Consider the following 18,465-nt stretch of genomic DNA (forward strand, 5'->3'; position numbering starts at 1 on the left):
AACAAAAAACTGATTCTTTGAAAAGATCAATAAAACCCATAAGCCCCCACCAGGTTACCTAAGGAAAAAAAGGGGGAAGGACATAAAATACTAATATCAGAAATGAAAGAGGGGACATCACTAAAGATCCCATGAATTAAAAATGTTAATGAAGGAATACGATGAACAACTCTGTGCCCACAAATTTGATCACCTCGATGAAATTTCTTCCTTCACACCGGAAGAAACAGACAAAAAATTGAATTCATACTTAACAGCTTTCCTAAACAGAAAGCACCAGGGCCAGATGGGTCCACTGGCGAATTCTTTTAAAAAAAAAAATTTTTTTTTTTTTTAACCTTTATTTATTTTTGAGACAGAGAGAGACAGAGCATGAATGGGGGAGGGGCAGAGAGAGAGGGAGACACAGAATCGGAAGCAGGCTCCAGGCTCTGAGCCATCAGCCCAGAGGCCGACGTGGGGCTCGAACTCAAGGACCGGGGCTCGAACTCACGGACCGCGAGATCGTGACCTGAGCTGAAGTCGGGCGCTTAACCGACTGAGCCACCCAGGCGCCCCCCAATTTTTTTTTTTTTTAACGTTTATTTATTTTCGGGACAGAGAGAGACAGAGCATGAACGGGGGAGGGGCAGAAAGAGAGGGAGACACAGAATCGGAAACAGGCCCAGAGCCCGACACAGGGCTCGAACTCACGGACCGCGAGATCGTGACCTGAGCTGAAGTCGGACGCTTAACCGACTGAGCCACCCAGGCGCCCCTCCACTGGTGAATTCTACCAAACATATAAGGAAAAAATTATAGCAATTCTCTAGTCTCTTTCAGAGGATAGAATACTTCCTAATCCCTTCTATGAGGCCAGCATTACCCTAATACCAGAAACAGACAGTTACAACACAAGAAAATTACAGAACAGTATCTCTTATGAACATAGATATAAAAGTCCTCAACCAAATATTAGCAAATGAAATCCAAAAAAAAGTATAAAAAGAATTATTTACCATGACCAAGTGGGATTTAATCCAGGTATACAAGGCTGGTTCGATATTCAAAAACCAATGAATAAATCTATCATACCAACAGACTAAAAAGAAAAATCACATGATCCTATCATAAAAACAGGAAAAGTGTTTGATAAAATCCAACAACACCCATTCATGATTAACAGCTCTCTGCAAAGTAAGAATAGTGGGAAACTTCCTCAACTTAATAAAGAACATCTATCAAAAAACCTACTGCTAATATCATACTTAATGGTAGAAACAGATAAATGTTTTCCCACTAAGATCAGGAACAAGACAAGAATTTCTCCTCTTATCACTCCTGCTCAACATTATACTGGAAGTCTTAGCTGATGCAATCAAACAAGAAAAGGAAATAAAAGGTATATGGATGGGGAAGGAATAAAACAGTTCTCGTACACAGATGACAGCATTGTCTAGCCAGAAAATCCCAAAGAATCAACAAAAAAAATCTCCTGTAACTAACACATGATTATAGCAAGGTTTGCAGGATACAAGGTTAACATATAAGTCAATTGCTTTCCTATGTACTAGAAATTAGTAAGTGGAATTTACAATAAGAAAACCCATAATACTTAAGCATCTTCTAAAACGAAGTAACTTAGGTACTAATCTAACAAAATATGTACAAGATCTATATAAGGAAAACCATAAAACTTTGATTTAAAAAAAAAAAAAAAGAAGATCCAAATAAACAGAGATAGTCCACATACATGGACAGGATTGTCAAGATGTCATTTCTTCCCAACTTGATCTAGAGATTCAAGGCCATACCAATCAAAATCCCTGCAAGTTATTTTGTGGCTACTGACATACTGATTCTAAAGTTTATGTGGAAAGGGAAAAGGCCCAGACAGTGAACACGAAGAACAATTTGGAGGACTGACACAACATCAAGACTTCCTATAAAAGCTACAGTAATCAGAGTAGTGTGGTCTGGACAAATAGATCATGGAATAGAAGAGAGAGCCCAGAAACACAGCCAAACTAATATACTCTACTGATCACTGACAGAGCAAAGACAATTCAATTAAGAAAAGATAGCCTTTTCAATAAATGGTGATGAAAAACTAGACATCAACATGCAAAAATGAATCTAGACATAGAACTTATACCTTTCATAAAAGTTTACTCAAAATGAATCATACACATAGATGTAAAACATAACACTATAACATTACTAGAAGGTAACACAGGGGACTAGGTAGGCGACTTGGGGTTTGTTGATGACCTCTTAGACACATACCAAAAGCATGATCCATGAAAGAAATCTATTGATAAACTTGACAAAATTTAAAAACTTCTGCTCTGCCCAAGACACAGTTAATAGAATGAAAAGACAAGCCAGAGACTGAGAGAATATCTTTGCAAGACACTTATCTGATAACGGTTATCCAAAATACACAACTCTTAAAACTCAATTAAGAAAATGGGGGAAAAGACTCAGTAAGAAAATGAACTGATTTTCAAAAAATGGGCAAAAGATCTGAACATACACATCACCAAAGAAGATATACAGATGGCAAATAAACATATGAAAAAATGTGCAACATCATTATATAATTAGGGAATCGCAAATGAAAAATAATGAAATGCCTTTCAATACACATCTATTAGAATGGCCAAAACCCAAATTACTGACACCACCAAATGATGGTGAGGATACGGAGCAACAGAACTCTCATTCATTGCTGGTGGGAATACAAAATAGTACGAACTCCATTTGAAGGCAGTTTGGCAGTTTCTTACGGAAGTAAACATACTCTTACCACCTGTTCTAGCAATCACAACTCATTGGTATTTACCCAAATGAACTGAAAACTTATGTCCACACAAAAAGTGCCTATGAGTGTTTACAGTGGTTTGTTCATAATTGCCAACACTTGGAAGCAACCAAGATGTCCTTCAGTAGGTGAATAGATAAATAAATTATGGCACATTCACACAATGGAGTATTACTCAGTGATTGTAGAGAAAGAACTGTCAAGTCATGAGAAGACCAAGGGACCTTAAATGCATACTGCTAAGTGAAAGAAGCCAATCTGAAAAGCTTGCATACAGTATGATTACAACTCTATGACATTCTGGAAAAGGCAAAACTATGAAGACAGTAGTTAAAAGATTAGTGTTTGCCAGGGTTTCAGGTGGAGGGAAGAGATGATGAATACATGGAGCACAGGGTATTCTGGGGGCAGTGAAACTATTCTTTATGATACCATAATGATGGATACACGTCATTACGCATTTGTCAAAGCCCATAGATTGTACAACACAAAGAATGAACCCTAATGTAAGCTATGGACTTTAGTTAATAATAATCTATTAATACTGGCTCATCAACCTTAACAAATATACCACACTAATACAAGATGTTAAAAGGGAAACCTGTGTGTGTGTGTGTGTGTGTGTGTGTGTGAAGTATATTGTGAGAAGTCTTGCTCCCACTGTTGTCCACATCCACTCTATTAACCATTTGTTAGTTTTGAGTATGTTTCAAGGGTTCTCTGGAAATAGTACCAAATATGAATATATTATCTTCCCCCTTCTTAAGGAATGAAAGGCAGCATATAATACAGGTTGGCCCTTCCACTTAACAGCCTATTTTGGACATCATACCTATCAGTACAGAGCAAGCCATATTTTCCTATAGAGGTCCCATAATTTGCTTTAGCAGTCACATAGACACCTGTGTTGTTTCCAATCTGCTGTTTTTACACGCATACATGTTATTCTGAACGTATGCAAGCATATCTGTGGAAATTCTTAAAAGTGAATGTCCAAAAGTATATGCATTTTTTACTTTGATAGATATTGCCAAATTGCCCTCTGTAAGTTATCGTCCCAACAGCAATCAAACTCCTACAGTTCTGGCTTAACAAAATGCTCTCAGCTTTATCCTGTAGATAAAACTACTCGAAGTGGGGGTGGGAGTGTAGGGGTGGTGCCAGAAGGGAAATCACACATGCATCGGTTACCATCAACTTCCCAGACAAAAACAAGAGTTTAAAAGTTTGTTACCCACATAGTCCTTACCCAGTTGAAACTCAGTCTTGGGCTTGATGGCTGGAAGTTTACATTGCCATTCATAAGTATTTGGATAGGATCTCACTGGCTTAGAAAGCCCAGATAAAAGTTTGAGAATCAATTTATCATCCCATGGATTCTCAACAGTCAAATCTTAGAAGGAATGGGAACAAAAAAAGAACATGAATTCAGTACCCAAGAATTTCCCCAAAGAAACCATAGATAAAACAAATGGAGACATTCATTAAATAAGCTTTCAAAAGCTTCATCATTAAAAGAGCACTGATTTAAATAATAACCGTTCTCAAATATCAAAAGAGCTAGTTCTGCATAGTTCATTATTTGTTATTTTAGATCTACAAAGTCAGATCAGTATGTAGTTGTGACAAAGGAAATGAACACCAAGGGCACCTGCTCCACTTGCCCAGAACTGCTAGATTCTGCCTTTAACATAATTATGTCTTAAAGGCAGACCTGGATCTTAGTTACTCCTAACACGCTCAGATATATATTCTTTAACTTGCTTTCCCACTCGGATCTACAAAACACAATGCCTTTCGATACTTATATTATCTGTGAGCAATTTCCATGGATGAGATGTACTCTGGGTTCACAAAAGAGAAATAATTTCTAAAGGGAAGAATAAAGTTTCTGTCCAATTTATGCTATAAAAATGCTTTTAGTGGTAGTTTCAAAGACTAATCCAGCATGATGACCATGTACTTAGTGCTAAGCCTATGTAGGACACTGTTCTGAGTACTTTATGCTCAGTAATTCACTTGGTCCTTACAAGATTCTGAAGTAGAACCATCACATCCACTTTACAGAAAAGGAAAGAGGGCCAGAGAATTGAAACGATCTTGGCCAAGATCATGTGACTGCCTAAGAGGAGAAGCTAGGACTAGAACCTAGTCAGTCTTCAGAGTCTGTGCTCTTAGCCACTGTGCAAGACTATCCAAGACTGTTTCTGAATAACCAGGGGAAAGGAGTTAAGCACTGAGCCTGTTTACATTTCTGTAAAATAGGGATACCAGTCTTAAATTAAATTCCTGGCACAGAGTAGACCCTCCAATTCTAACTCCCTCTTCCAACAGTATTTGTTTTCACACGTTCTAAAATTAAAACAGATTCGGTTGCCCTTCAAGTATGCTACCATTGTAGCACACTCCGACACGGTATGCAAGTTTTGTCTGAACTTGTGGTCTACTCAATGACATTGAAGTCCCTGTTCTTTGAGCTTCTTTCGTGGAACAGCTTTCGCCAGGCTATTGTCCTTATTCAGGGACACAAGTAGGACTGAATGTGTGTTCATACTTGCAACATCAACATTCCCAAGTGAATTAGTCTGCATCCATTCTGCTTGGCGCCCGGCACTGGCATCTGATGCATCTTCTGCAACGGCGAGGTCAGTGTCTATGAGTTTACAAGCCTCAAGGCTCTGCTGTACCTCACTGGTTAGCACACCATCTGCAGGAGGCTGGCTCACACGGAGCACGGATGCTGAAGATACATCTGTAGGGAACGCTGGTTCTGGGCTTTTCTCTTGAATGGGACTGAATGTGTTAAAGGGATAGACAAGAGGAAACAAAACACCACGTGATTACAAGTCTACAGGATTTGATCACACAAAAAGTCCCACAGAACAGTTTCCTTTCCATTCTGGGAATGACATTTCAAAATTGCTTCACAAAGAGTTGAGTGAAGCATTTTCTTCAGATAAACAAATACTTACAAATACAGCTAGTACAATATGAACAGAAATAAAATCAAAGACATGGAAATATATTCAATAAATAGGTGAGGGAATACACTGGATATTCTTCAGTGATAAACACTGGGAGGGCTGGGTTTATTTCCCCAAGGTGTCATCTAAGTATCACTACTATTATCAAGACTGACTATTTAACTTTATCCCAAAATGGCTTTTTTCACAGCATTGAAACAAACAGAAAATGCCATAATCCAACAACCTAACACCAGTGTCTTTCTTTACGCACACACATACACATATATAGTTGATCTGTATTATTCATGGGTTCCATGTTTGTGAATTCACCTACATGCTAAAACTCATTTGCAAACCCCAAATCAATACTCATGGTGCTTTTACAGACATGCAGAATGGTGAAAAGTTTTAGTCACCAACACACGCGTTCCCAGGGGAAGTGAAATAAGGCAATGCTCTGCATTCTTGTCTCAGGTCTCACAGTATAAACAAGTGCCGTTGCATGGTATACTTAGTAACGTGTTTTTCTGAATTTTTGTTGGTGATTTCGCTGTTTAGGATGTTCCCCAAGCGCAACGCTAAAGTGTTTTCTAGTGTGCCTAAGTGCAAGAAGGCCGTGATGTGTCTTACGGAGAATATGTGTTAGGATAAGCCTTGTTCAGGTATGAGTTACAGTGCTGTGGCCTGAGTTCAATGTTAACGAATCAACAATGTTTATTAAATAAGGTGTCTGTAAACAAAATATTGTGAACAGAGGCTCACAGGAACCTGTGTATCTCCCCTATGAATAACAAATGGTTCCGTGTTGGATAATTCAGAGTTTGCGGTGACTTTATACAAAAGAACCAGTGAAAATAATAAGAATTGACTGTGTATGTATTTTTATACACATAATTCTCCTCCACCTTCACATCCACATATGCACAAACATATGTATAAATTTTTACAAAATGTATATTTTGAGAAAAAGAACTTTGTACATATAACTTGATGTTTCATTCTTAATTAAAAAAAATTGTTTTTAACGTTCATTTATTATTGAGAGAGAGAGAGAGAAAGAGAGAGAGAGAGCATGAACAGGGGAGGGGCAGAGAGAGGGGGAGACACAGAATCTGAATCAGGCTCCAGGCTCCGAGCTGTCAGCACAGAGCCTGATACGGGGCTCAAACCCACAAACTGTGAGATCATGACCTGAGCCGAAGTTGGTCACTCGACCAACTGAGCCACCCAGGTGCCCCTCTTAATTTTTTTTTTTAAGTTTATTTCTTTTGGGAGAGAGAGAGAGAGAACATGAGCAGGGGAGGGGCAGAGAGAGGGAGAGAGAGAGAATCCCAAGCCGGCTCTGCACTGTCAACGCAGAGCCCAACGCAGAGCTCAAAACTAACGAACTGTGAGATCATAACCTGAGCAGAAATCCAGAGTCGGACCCTTAACCAACTGAGTCACCCAGGTGCCCCTTCATTCTTACTTGACAGGCATTTTTCTTACTATGAATTTTTTAAAAAAAGAAACGAATTTTGGAATAGGAATAATTTTAGATTTAAAGAAATGTTGCAAGGATAATAAAGAATTCCCAAATACTCCTCACCTAATTTCCTCTACTGTTATCATTTCACATTACAGAGGCTTCCCTGTCAAAACCAATAAACCAACATTTGTTATATTATTAACTAACCTCCAAACTTCATTTGGATGTTGCCAGTTTTTCCACAGGGCCCTTTATTTGCGCCCAGATCTGATCATGGGTACCGTGTTGTATTCAGTTGTCAGGTCTCCTTACTCCCTTCTCATCTGTGACAGTTTCTTAGTGTTTCCTACCCTCGCAAGACCTTGTCTTTTTTTAGGAGTACTGGCCAGGTATTTTGTAGAGTGTCCCCCGACTCAGGTTTCTTGGAGGTTTTCCTCATGACTAGACTGTGAGTATCGGTTTTAGGGAAGAATATTCCAGAGGTAGAGTGCCCTTCTCATTGCATGACTACCATGAGCTATCACTTGTGAAATTAACCTTGATCATTTGGAAAGGTCGTGTCTGCCAGGTTTCTCCACAGTCCTAGCATGGATTTGAATCACCACACTCCACCTAATCCAGTGGGTGTATGCTGGAATAGAACACTTTCCTGGTTTTTAGTAAATATTGTCAATATTTTATTTGAATTAGTTAATTTTCTGTTCAGCCATTTCATATGGAAGGAGGACACAAATAAATCCTCCCTCTTCAGATCATGGCAATTTTAATCTATCCCATAAGCATAGCCACCAAAATCTATTATTGGGAGAAAATGTGGTAGTCAAATGGGAGTATTTCCAATATTTCATATTACAACAAAACATAGTAGAGGTACCCATGTACACAGAAAAAGTTGCTTCCAAACGCATAGGTATTGCTATTAAGTTATGTGAGTACCCAATTACTGTGGGTGCATAAGTCATCAATAAAACCCTTTTCCCTTCTCCACGAGAATTTGAATTTTGGTAACTTTCTAGCTCTTCTCCCCTGAAAACTGAAAACGTAAGAGCATCACTGTCAACACTGCTTATGGTAAAAAATAACCATTATTGGTAACTGCATTCTAGACTGAGAGAATTAGGAATATACGCTGGGAATCCACAGCTTCAGGCTTCAGGTATGACGAGTCTTGGAATAGGCCTGTCCCTTGTGGGGACTCTGGAATCTAAACTGAGTGTTGCAAGAGCCACTGACACACTCACACCCATGGAAATAAGGCTTCTAAGCCAGGGAACTTCTGTTCCCTCGGTCTTAAGTGTTTCCTTGCAACTTAATCATCTCACAGGGTCAAAGACAGTTATTACCCTGGCAACTGATTTTTGTCCTGTATAGGTCTATGTTATGCCAAGGATGGCTTACGGCAGTCTTGTGATTCAGACGTTTAGTTGCAGGTGGGAAGATTGCTGGTGGGCCTATCGAGCGGCATTTTAAATTAAAAGGCAAGATCTGTTAATTTGCGTGTTTTTTTTTTTTAATTATCAGGGAGTTGACCATTTTCTACATGTTTACTCATTCTTTCTTTTGTAAATTCTGCTCATGTCTTTTGTCCAATTTATTTGCCGGAGTCTCACTTTAAGAAGAGGTTTTTAATAACAAGAGGCGGCACAGCATAGTGGTGAGAGCAAGCAAGGCTTTTGAAACTAGAGAAATGGGTTCAAATTCCAGTGCTGCAATCACAAGTTGTATGACTATAGGTCATCTATTTTTTTTTTTTTTTTTTAACTCTCTAGACCTGGTTTCTTCATCTCTAACGATGAAAAGGATAGTTCCTACAATTAATTTACTGTAAGGATTAACCAAAGGGTACAGTGCACAAAAAGTGTCAGCATCACACGGGAATATAATAAATACTCGAAAATTGCAGCTACTCTTAGCGTCTGTTGCGTTTCCCAGACTATTCAAAACAGTGCAACTTTACTTCCGCAAAGCACTAGCGTATGCTGCATCTGCATTTTGTACCAATGCCTAGGAGGCCGAAACATTCTATCTTACTCCTCTTGAAAGAAAGTTATTGCCTTTCTCAGTTAGAACGGATATAAAGAAAGAGATGCGCATTTGCTCGGTTCCGCAGTTTTCACGCGCCAGGGTCTTTCGCTGGTCAGAGTATGTAGGCTCTGTTCTCCAAAGGAGTAGAAGTCAGTCACAGGAACTGTTCCCATAGACTCTCTGCTACCCCAGCTGCTTCTCTCACTGCCCTGATGTGGCCAGCGTATGGTACATATGGAGAGAGTACCTTCTGGCTTATCCCTGCGAGTCCATGAAGTCTCTGTTTGCCTCGAAGGGTGGGAATTAGGTATTCCACCACATCCTAAAAGCAAAGCTAGAGTGACAGTGGGTGACAGAAGCACACGTGCCCTCATAGTACCTGAACTTTCTGTCTTTTGAGGGTTCCACCACGTTTTCTTCACGAGAATCCAGAGTCACGTGGGGGCACTGTTTTGCTACCACGTTTTCTGAAATATGGAGAAGATGAGAGAGAGACGTTATGCATGCGTGTGTCCATACACACACGACCTCGTATGGTTATAAAGTCCAGGATTCCTTCTTATACCAACTTTCGTTGTAATTTCAAAATAGCATTCCACGGTAAAATGTTCCATAATGTTTAAAAATGGGAAAAAAAAAAACCCACTAAAATTTTTTTTACCACCACTACCATTTGTGAGCATTTCAACTCCATACAATCCTTCAAGAGAAAAGGGTCGGGAGGTGGCAAGTCAGTTCTGGGCAGGATGAGCAGCCTATGGAAGTTACCGGTATGGTGGAGGGCACACCCTGCTTCAGGAGAACCTGAAGACAAGGACGTGGAGAGTAAAACGCTGCAACGCTTCTGGGGGTGGGGGTGGAGATTTGCGTGTCCTTCTGTGTAACTGCTTTATTTAGTCCGTTAGTGTTTAGTTGGTTAAACTGATTTCGAGTGTTTGTATCTGGAAGCTACCTGGCAAGACTCACCATCACTCCCTTTAACTAAAAACAAACCAATGAAAACTGTCTATGGAAAGACAAGCTAGGAAGGCAGAAATGTGGAGTATACCTCTACCAATGACGCTAAGACTACATACAGCCAGGTATTACACCGGACTAAACTATGAGCTAGTGCCTCGCCAGGCAGCTGCTAATCCTTTTTAGAACTAGAACACCAGCTTCTATTTATCTAACTGACATGCAAATACTACAAGAACAGGCAATATTGACTCTCTGAAAGACTCTACTGAGTAGTTTTCCCACATGGAAAACACTTGGAAAAATTTTTTTATTAAAGTGACAAGCTTGTGATGGCACTTGGCAGTTGTCCAAGTTTCAACTGAACTCTCCTTCAAAATCCAGAAAAGAAATGTAACATACTGAGCTAGTACTCTAAGAGAAACTTTTTAGTCTTTAGTTAAAAATGTATAGGTCTATAGGCTCAGACTTTATAGTGCAATATACTTCCACGAAGTAGAGTGCAATTCTTTGAGCGTTCTTTCATTATTGCTTTGGGGAACAATTACTATTTTTAGTAAAAGTGTCATCAGTGGGGCACCTGGGTGGCTTAGTTGGTTAAGCGTCCGACTTCAGCTCAGGTCGTGATCTCACAGCTCACGGGTTCGAGCCCTGCATCGGGCTCTGTGCTGACAGCTCAGAGCCTAGAGGCTGCTTTGGATTCTGTCTCCCTCTCTGTCCCTCCCCCGCTCGTGCTCTTTCTCTCTCTCAAAAATAAACAAACATTAAAAAAAAAAAAGTTTTTTTTAAGGTGTCAGCAGTATTGGAATTTGGCTAGTAAATTAGTAGTCATCAAAATGGTAAAGTGGTCCCGGACCTTATTGTATGTATTTTATTGGTTGGTATTTAATTTTAATAGGTTGGTAATAATTATTTGCACTCAACGCCAATGTCTTATATTAAGGTTCAATTCAGATAAAGATCTTTGATACAGGAGTGTTATGTTTAGGGGAAATAAGGACTGTGAGTTTTATTATTACTCTCGTGAGGTCAGTCATTAAAAAAAAAAATATCTGATTTTCCTGAGTGTAGTACTTGGCTGTAACTCTAATGTAAGACATACATACACCATGTAGTCATACACCAAGGACTAAAATTTGCTATTTTCTACTCTTAAAATAGACCTGTCCATAGTGGTCATTTTGTTTGCAGTAAACATAACATAAACCTAAACCCTGTATAAATGGGTTGGACTTTGCATATCTATGTTCAAATGCTTCTATAGGTTTTCCTCCTGTTCCACCTATAATCTAAGTTATTAAATTTCTAAAATGCACAGACTTTTTTTTTATTTAAAAAAAAAAAATTTTTTTTTTTAACATTTATTTATTTTTGAGACAGAGAGAGACAGAGCATGAACAGGGGAGGGGCAGAGAGAGAGGGAGACACAGAATCTGAAACAGGCTCCAGGCTCTGAGCTGTCAGCACAGAGCCCGAGGCGGGGCTCGAACCCACGGACCGTGAGATCATGACCTGAGCCGAAGTCGGGCGCTTAACCGACCAAGCCACCCAGGCGCCCCTAAAATGCAGACTTTAAGAAAACAATATACCAAAAGAAAAAAATCATATATGTAATAATACAGTAAATGGACTTGAAACTTCTTCTTTATAATTTTTCAACTTCCATTTAGGATTTCCAAGAAGAAAGCTAATTGTGCAAGAACTGAAGCTGGCAGAAGACAACATGCTAACGTAGTGCCACACACACCTTTGTCTTCCAGAGCGTGCACGGAGTCCCCTGGTGGCTTGTGGAAAGGAGTAGATGCAAGCTGTGCAGCAGAGGTAAAGGCTCCCGGGCTCTTAGGACTGGGCGCCAGGGTTTTGTTGCAGCGGATGCCCCATACGGTTGAATCATCTGACAACTCTTCAGTGTGAGGTACTTCCTGCAACAAAAGATGAGCTGAAAAAAAAGCAGCAATCTCCTTCTTTTGTCCACAAAATGTAACACACTCATACTTTTTAAGATTCAAAAAATGAGGAATTAAAATATTTTTTTTTAATGTATATTTATTTTTGAGACACAGAGACAGTGTATGAGCCGGGGAGGGGCAGAGAGACAGGGAGACATAGAATCCCAAGCGGGCTCCAGGTTCTGAGCTGTCAGCACAGAGGCCGATGCGGGGCTTGAACCCACGGACTGTGAGATCGTGACCTGAGTTGAAGTTGGAGGCCCAGGCACCCCCCCCAAAAAATGAGGAATTAAAGAGAAAATACATGTCACCCCTGGCTAACACAGTCAAGGACATTGTGGTTCCGTTCTCCCCAGAAGTGGGACACACCCCAGTGGAGTCGCACTGCATTCAAGGGTCACGTTTTATGTTCTAATTTTTATTTATTTATTTTTTAACTCGAAAAGCCTAGATTTATAGGAGAGTTACAAAGATAGTACAGAGTTCCCACGTGCATTTCGTCAAACTTCCTCTGATGTTAACATCTTATAGAATCCTGGCGCATCTTATAGAATCCTGGCACTACTCCTATAGATGCTATTTGGATTTCATCATTTTTCCACATGTCCCTTCTCTGTTCCAGGCTCCAGTCCAGGACACGTGTGGCATATAGTCTCCTCTAATCTGTGCCAGTGTATTGGTCTGTCTCAGTCTTTCTCACATGGACACTTTTGAATACTGGTTGGGAGCTGTGTTCAATGTCCCTCCCATTTGGGTTTAAATTTGGCCTTTCATATGTTTAGACTGGGGTTATATTGATTTCAGGGAAGAATATCAGGGGTAAAGCGCCCTTTCTTATTACATCCTGTTAGGAGATATATGATATCAACACAACTTATTACTGGGGATAACCACTAATAACCAATAACCAGATTAACCAATCAATCACCTGGTGAAGGTAGTGTCTGCTGGGTTTCTGCTCTGCAAGAAACTATTTCTTCCTTTCCTGACCCTTATTTATTCATAGCAAATCATAGTTAGCCTACACTCAAAAGGAGATGGGGCGCCTGGGTAGCTCAGTCAAACATCTGACTCTTGATTGTGGCTCAGGTCATGATCTCACGGTTCCTGAGATCGAGCCCCGTGTTGGGCTCTGTGCTGACAGTGCAGAGCCTGCATGGGATTCTCTGTCTCTGCCTCTTCTCCATGCACACACTCTCTCTAAAAATAAATAAACTTTAAAAAAAAAAAAAAAGGGGGAAGTAAATGAAGATCCACTTCCTGGAGGGAGGGATATCAAAGAATTTGTGGACAGATGTTAAAACAATCACATTGAAAATGTGAGTGAGATACTGCAAGGCTATACAAATACCTTGTTCCTTCTTAAAGTTTCACTCACTAATTTTAATATTCATTTATGGATCTAGCTTGGAACAATGATTACTGTGGTGTTCTAATGGCTTTTTCTATTACCACTCATTCCTTCTATGTTTATTACTTCTCATTTTTACTTCTACTTATTAATTCTTCTGTAAGGAAGTTTTGTTTTGTCTTGTCTCCCATTTATTTATATCATTGTTGATATTTATTTTATTTCTTGGGTTATAATCCGATACTACCTTATTCTATTTATTTTCTTGTTCAGATTGTGCCTGGTTTGGCCACTGGCGTATTCAGGTTGGCTCCTGAGTTCTTTTGTTATGCCATCTTTTTTTTTTTTTTTTTAAAGCACTTCCTTACTTTCTGGCACTACAAGATGCTCTAAGCTCATCTTGTATTTTTCTTCTTCAGCCTCAGAATTAACTGTTTCTCCAAAAGTGCAATGGCCAAGTTTTAGAGTCGATACATAAAGAGAAACTGCTGAGTCAGAATTACACTAGGCAAAGCCCTTTAGTTGCCAATAAAATGCCACCCATGGTTTTAATATGTGGTGCACAGATTTTATATAGCCACCGTATCTCTTCCAATGCTGGAGGAAACACTGGCTGTTGTTTCTTCAGATGAACACAGGATAAAGCAATTGGCTTATGCTTAGGGACAGGATGCAAAACATTCATCATGGATTTTTTGGCCAAAACACATCTGGTTGAACAGTTCGGTGAAATGCATCTATGAATTGATGCCACTATATTTGAAATCCAGTCCATTATTTGGAAGTTTTTAAGAAGGCCAAAAAGTTCATCAGAAGGATTAGTGAACTGAGTGATAATTTGTTCAGAGAATCCACTGTGGGGGCGCCTGGGTGGCTCAGTCAGTTAAGCGTCCAACTCTTGATTTTGGCTCCGGTCATGATCTTACGGGTTCGTGAAATCGAGCCTCGTATTGGGCCTGTGCTGAGAGCACGGAGCCTGCTTGGAATTCCTTCTCTCTGCTCTCTCTGCCCTACTCTCTCCCTCTCTCTCTCAAAATAAATACATAAATAAATAAATTAAAAAACAAAAACAAAAACAGAATCCACGGTGGAATTAAAACTACGAACCAGGGTTTAGCACAGATTTCAGTGCTAGAGTCTGACCCCTCACGGTCAGAGGGCTGGGCTGGGTGAGTGGAGAAAAGCAGAGCACCCACATAACACACTCAGGGTGAGAGCAGAAGCTGCCCATGGGCTGGGCACCCTCGCTGCTCTGACAGAAGAACGCTGACGCTTGTCTGCTGAGTTACACTGATGAAGGACCTTCCAGTTTAATTTAGACTTGGGTTTTCTAACATTCCACTGGAGGCCTCACTTCTTGGGTTTGGAAAAAAATATATCTCCCACTGGTTCCTCCTGCCAAAGGAAAGGCTCTTTGAGGGCAAGGATCATATCATTTTTTAGTTTCTGTATCTACCACCGTGTACGATACACAGTAGATGCTTGAATAATTGTAGAATAATGTTCCAACCCACTCTTCATATTACATTGTACTTTTCAGGACTGTTTAATATACACTAACTCATTTGATTGACATAATAATTTGGTAAAATGAAGGGCAAAGAGATATAAGACTAACTTCGTGGATGAGGCAGTGATTTACTCACATTTGGTTTTGAAGGAAATCTGCTCATAGAGCGTTCTCCAAAGGTCCTGGCTCCCGTGGGTTTATTTTTAGGCTGTGGTAATCTAAGGAAAGATTTCTAGAATTACAAATTGTAAAATATGCTACAGGGGATACTACCACGTAAATAAGACTGTTAGAAACATTTTCCATTTATCTTATTTGACTAGTAAGATATTTACTTATTTACACATTCCTTACTTTTACAGTAGTTGTAGAAAAACTGAATGCAAGTTGAATTAACTTGACTGTACACATAAAAATAGATCTACAGTAACTTAAGAGAGGATAGAACATATAAAATCTCTACTACACTGAGTTATAAATAGGACAAAAAGAGAGGTAGAGCTATCGCCCATAGAAGGTCATGGACGCCATACATCGTGTTTGTTATGTCTAAGACTAGGTCTAGCTACGGAACTTCCTTCTGAGCTGATCAGACTGTTTCCTTTCTGCCTCGGTGTGAATCTCTCCAACACCGCGATACTCTTAATTCACACTGACACCTCTCTTTCCGTGATTGAAACTGTAAACTGTGAAAATTCCTGGAGCTACCCCATTTTACCCCCACATATGGCTCCCTGGTGATCTTTCAGCTTAAAACAGCTCTCTGTAGCATAACCCAGTATAAGCCACTTCCTCTTCTACTTTACCAATCCTGCAAATACAAACAGAGCATGTATGGACACGCGTACTGGTAAACTCATTCATACCTAATTCAGCTTCAAATCTATAGAATCCTTCAGTTCTCTGATAATTTTAACCATACTGTTTTCCTGTCAACACTTGCTTTTGCTATGGGAGGTCTGCTTTCTCATAACTCTGGTGTCCAATGCAGATCTGGACAACTTTAGCAAGAATCTTCCAGTCATGTGGTTAAAATGCTCGCTGGTGGCAGAGCTGGCACTGGTACCCAGGCCATCTGATCAGTGAGCCACGTTTTCTCACTATCCCGAGTCCCAGAGGAACCTCTGCCGGCATCTCATGTCCCTCTGACAACACCCATCTCCTCCAGTCCACCACATCTCTTCCAAACCCGGAGAAAAACCTGGCTGGCTGTTTCCTCAGGTGGACACAAGATAAAGCAGTAATTAAATGTGTCTTTACCCATAATTTTCCTTGTTTCCATCCTCGAACACAGGAAAAGCAGATGACAAAGAAGAGATGATCTTATTGACTCCCCAAGCCCCAGAAGAACTTGCATTTTCTGCATTGGCGTAAAAAGTAGCATTTTATTATTGTATTAGGAAAAAACATTTATACTTTATGCTAAACTTCACCTACAAATAAAATGGAACAACAGCTTACAGAAAAGAACTGACACAGTTTTCAAATACTAGGTAACAAGATAAGTCACTTTGTAGTGAGATGAAGGGACTTAACTGTGGTCACAGGGTTTAACACTCAAGCCTGTAGGTCTTGAGCTCCTGCTACACGCAAGGCACGGTATTCATCATTCTCCTAAAACATTGCTCTGGTCACCTGACTCACTGAAAAAAGCTCTCTGTGGCTTTTCTTTCCATTTCCTGTAAGAAAGAATTGACCTCTTAACTTTATATTCTGAGGCCTCCCGAGACTAATGATCCTATTTATCTTTATGATGATCTCGGTCTGGCTTCCAGCATAAAACCTGGGACAACAAATGTGGGCTCCAGCACCCCACCTAGGCCATTACTCGAGCCAGGCAAGGCTCAAGTCATACCTCAAGTACTCAGCTTTTCCTGGCCATTCCTTACTCACCAGGATTTTGTCCTTCTATTATTTTCTAAGAAATAAAACCAATCTGTGACATGTATTTAGTCCCTTTACAAACACTATCACATTTTTTTATTTCATGCATTGTCTGCCCTTGTGGGACAAGCTAATCAAGGGAAGGGCAATTTCGTGTATATTCCTTGAGATTTCCTGTGGCAACACCCACAATGCCTACACACTTAGTAGTGTTTTAACAAATGATTACTTTGAAACTGGGCCTCAAAAGCATCTTCATTTTGATCTAGAGATGGCCATTCATCTTTGTCATCAGAAATATCAGGAAGCGTCGGAGCCTGAAACATATTCATGATGAAACCTTAGAAGAATAAAAAGAGTAACTGTAAACATGATTGCAAAAGAGCTTTCATTAATTTGTCGCCAGATGCTACACATTCAAACAAGAGGCTTTACCTAATGCTTCTTTTGTGTGCACGGTGGGTGATGGCTGTACCCTGGATGGGGTTGCCTGAACCATTCCCAGTGACGTGTTTGGAGTTGTGTGAAAAGAACCTGTGTTAACAACCTTATGTGTTTCAGGCCCTATAAAGGAAATGGGACAAAAGGCATTACCAGCAGAGAAATCGGAACAATTTAGAAGGCACAAAATTTAAGGAACATTGCAATGAAAACATTTTATTATTGCTGATAATTACCACTAAGGACTTCTATTATTATAGTGCTCACATATCTTTCGCTTTTATTTTTATAATAGTCCCATGAGGTAGGTAAGGCAAGAATTATCCTTTTATGGAAAAGGAAATGACAGTTCAAAGAGATGAAGCGGCTTGGTCTCAGATCAGATCAAATCAGCCGCCTTGTCATAAGTAGCACCCTTCGCTCCACTGTCCCCTAAGAAATACATGTTAATAGTCACACAGTGAATCTTAAGACTGGCTTTCCATCTTACTCAGCTGGAGCCCGGACAACGGCATACAAGGCCCCGTAAAGCCTGGGCGGGACCTGCTCACTCAGACCTCATCTTCCTCCTCCTCTTCCTCTGACTCACTCCAGCCACCTCAGCCTCTTCACTGTGCATAAAAACCATCAGGGAGATTTCTCATCTCAGGGCTCTGCATTTGCTGTTCTCTCCGCCTGAAACAAGTTTTCCAAGCTAGCTGCATGGGAAGCTCCCTCCTTTGGGACTTTATCCAAAATATCACTCTGTGAGCATCTTTCCCGGTCACCTCTGACATTTCAATTCCCTCCCCCTGACACTCCCTTTCCCCCTCTGTGCGGGTGAGAGGTTTTGTCTTTTCTGTTTATAACTCCATCCCTAACTACCTGGAACAGTACCTGGCATCTGGCAGGTGCTCGGGAAGTCTTGGTGAAATGCAGGTGTTCCCAGCTGTTTCGAGCAGCTTTGCTCCCCACTGAACCGTCACTTGAGAGGATACCAGTCACATAGGGCAAGTGACTGCACAATCGATGTATCTTGTTTTGTTCACAAAACTTACCTTGTATGCAAATGCCTCTAACAAAGTAGTACCAAATAGAAGTATAATCCTCCTAATTAAACTTATAATTACCT

General features: G+C 40.2%; 1 protein-coding gene and 1 non-coding gene across 3 annotated transcripts in view; both read right to left on the bottom strand.

The window, feature by feature from the left end:
* BUB1 (BUB1 mitotic checkpoint serine/threonine kinase) overlaps nt 1–18,465 on the bottom strand; it is a 47,758-nt gene that overhangs the window by 9,351 nt on the left and 19,942 nt on the right. For both annotated transcript variants that reach the window (XM_058683251.1, XM_058683250.1), the window contains exons 12-19: nt 17,349–17,477; nt 17,143–17,253; nt 16,290–16,389; nt 15,166–15,247; nt 11,967–12,141; nt 9,642–9,729; nt 5,358–5,596; nt 4,053–4,196 (exon numbers count right to left, since the gene is read on the bottom strand). In XM_058683251.1, the coding sequence (XP_058539234.1) occupies nt 4,053–4,196; nt 5,358–5,596; nt 9,642–9,729; nt 11,967–12,141; nt 15,166–15,247; nt 16,290–16,389; nt 17,143–17,253; nt 17,349–17,477 (1,068 nt within the window). The remainder of the gene's footprint in view (nt 1–4,052; nt 4,197–5,357; nt 5,597–9,641; nt 9,730–11,966; nt 12,142–15,165; nt 15,248–16,289; nt 16,390–17,142; nt 17,254–17,348; nt 17,478–18,465) is intronic.
* Nucleotides 7,930–8,069, bottom strand: LOC131486457 (small nucleolar RNA SNORA29). Its single transcript, XR_009249358.1, has one exon. It is a non-coding gene; the product is annotated as a small nucleolar RNA SNORA29 (small nucleolar RNA).

Source organism: Neofelis nebulosa, chromosome 9 (genome assembly GCF_028018385.1).
Source record: "Neofelis nebulosa isolate mNeoNeb1 chromosome 9, mNeoNeb1.pri, whole genome shotgun sequence".
Taxonomy (NCBI): Eukaryota; Metazoa; Chordata; class Mammalia; order Carnivora; family Felidae; genus Neofelis; species Neofelis nebulosa.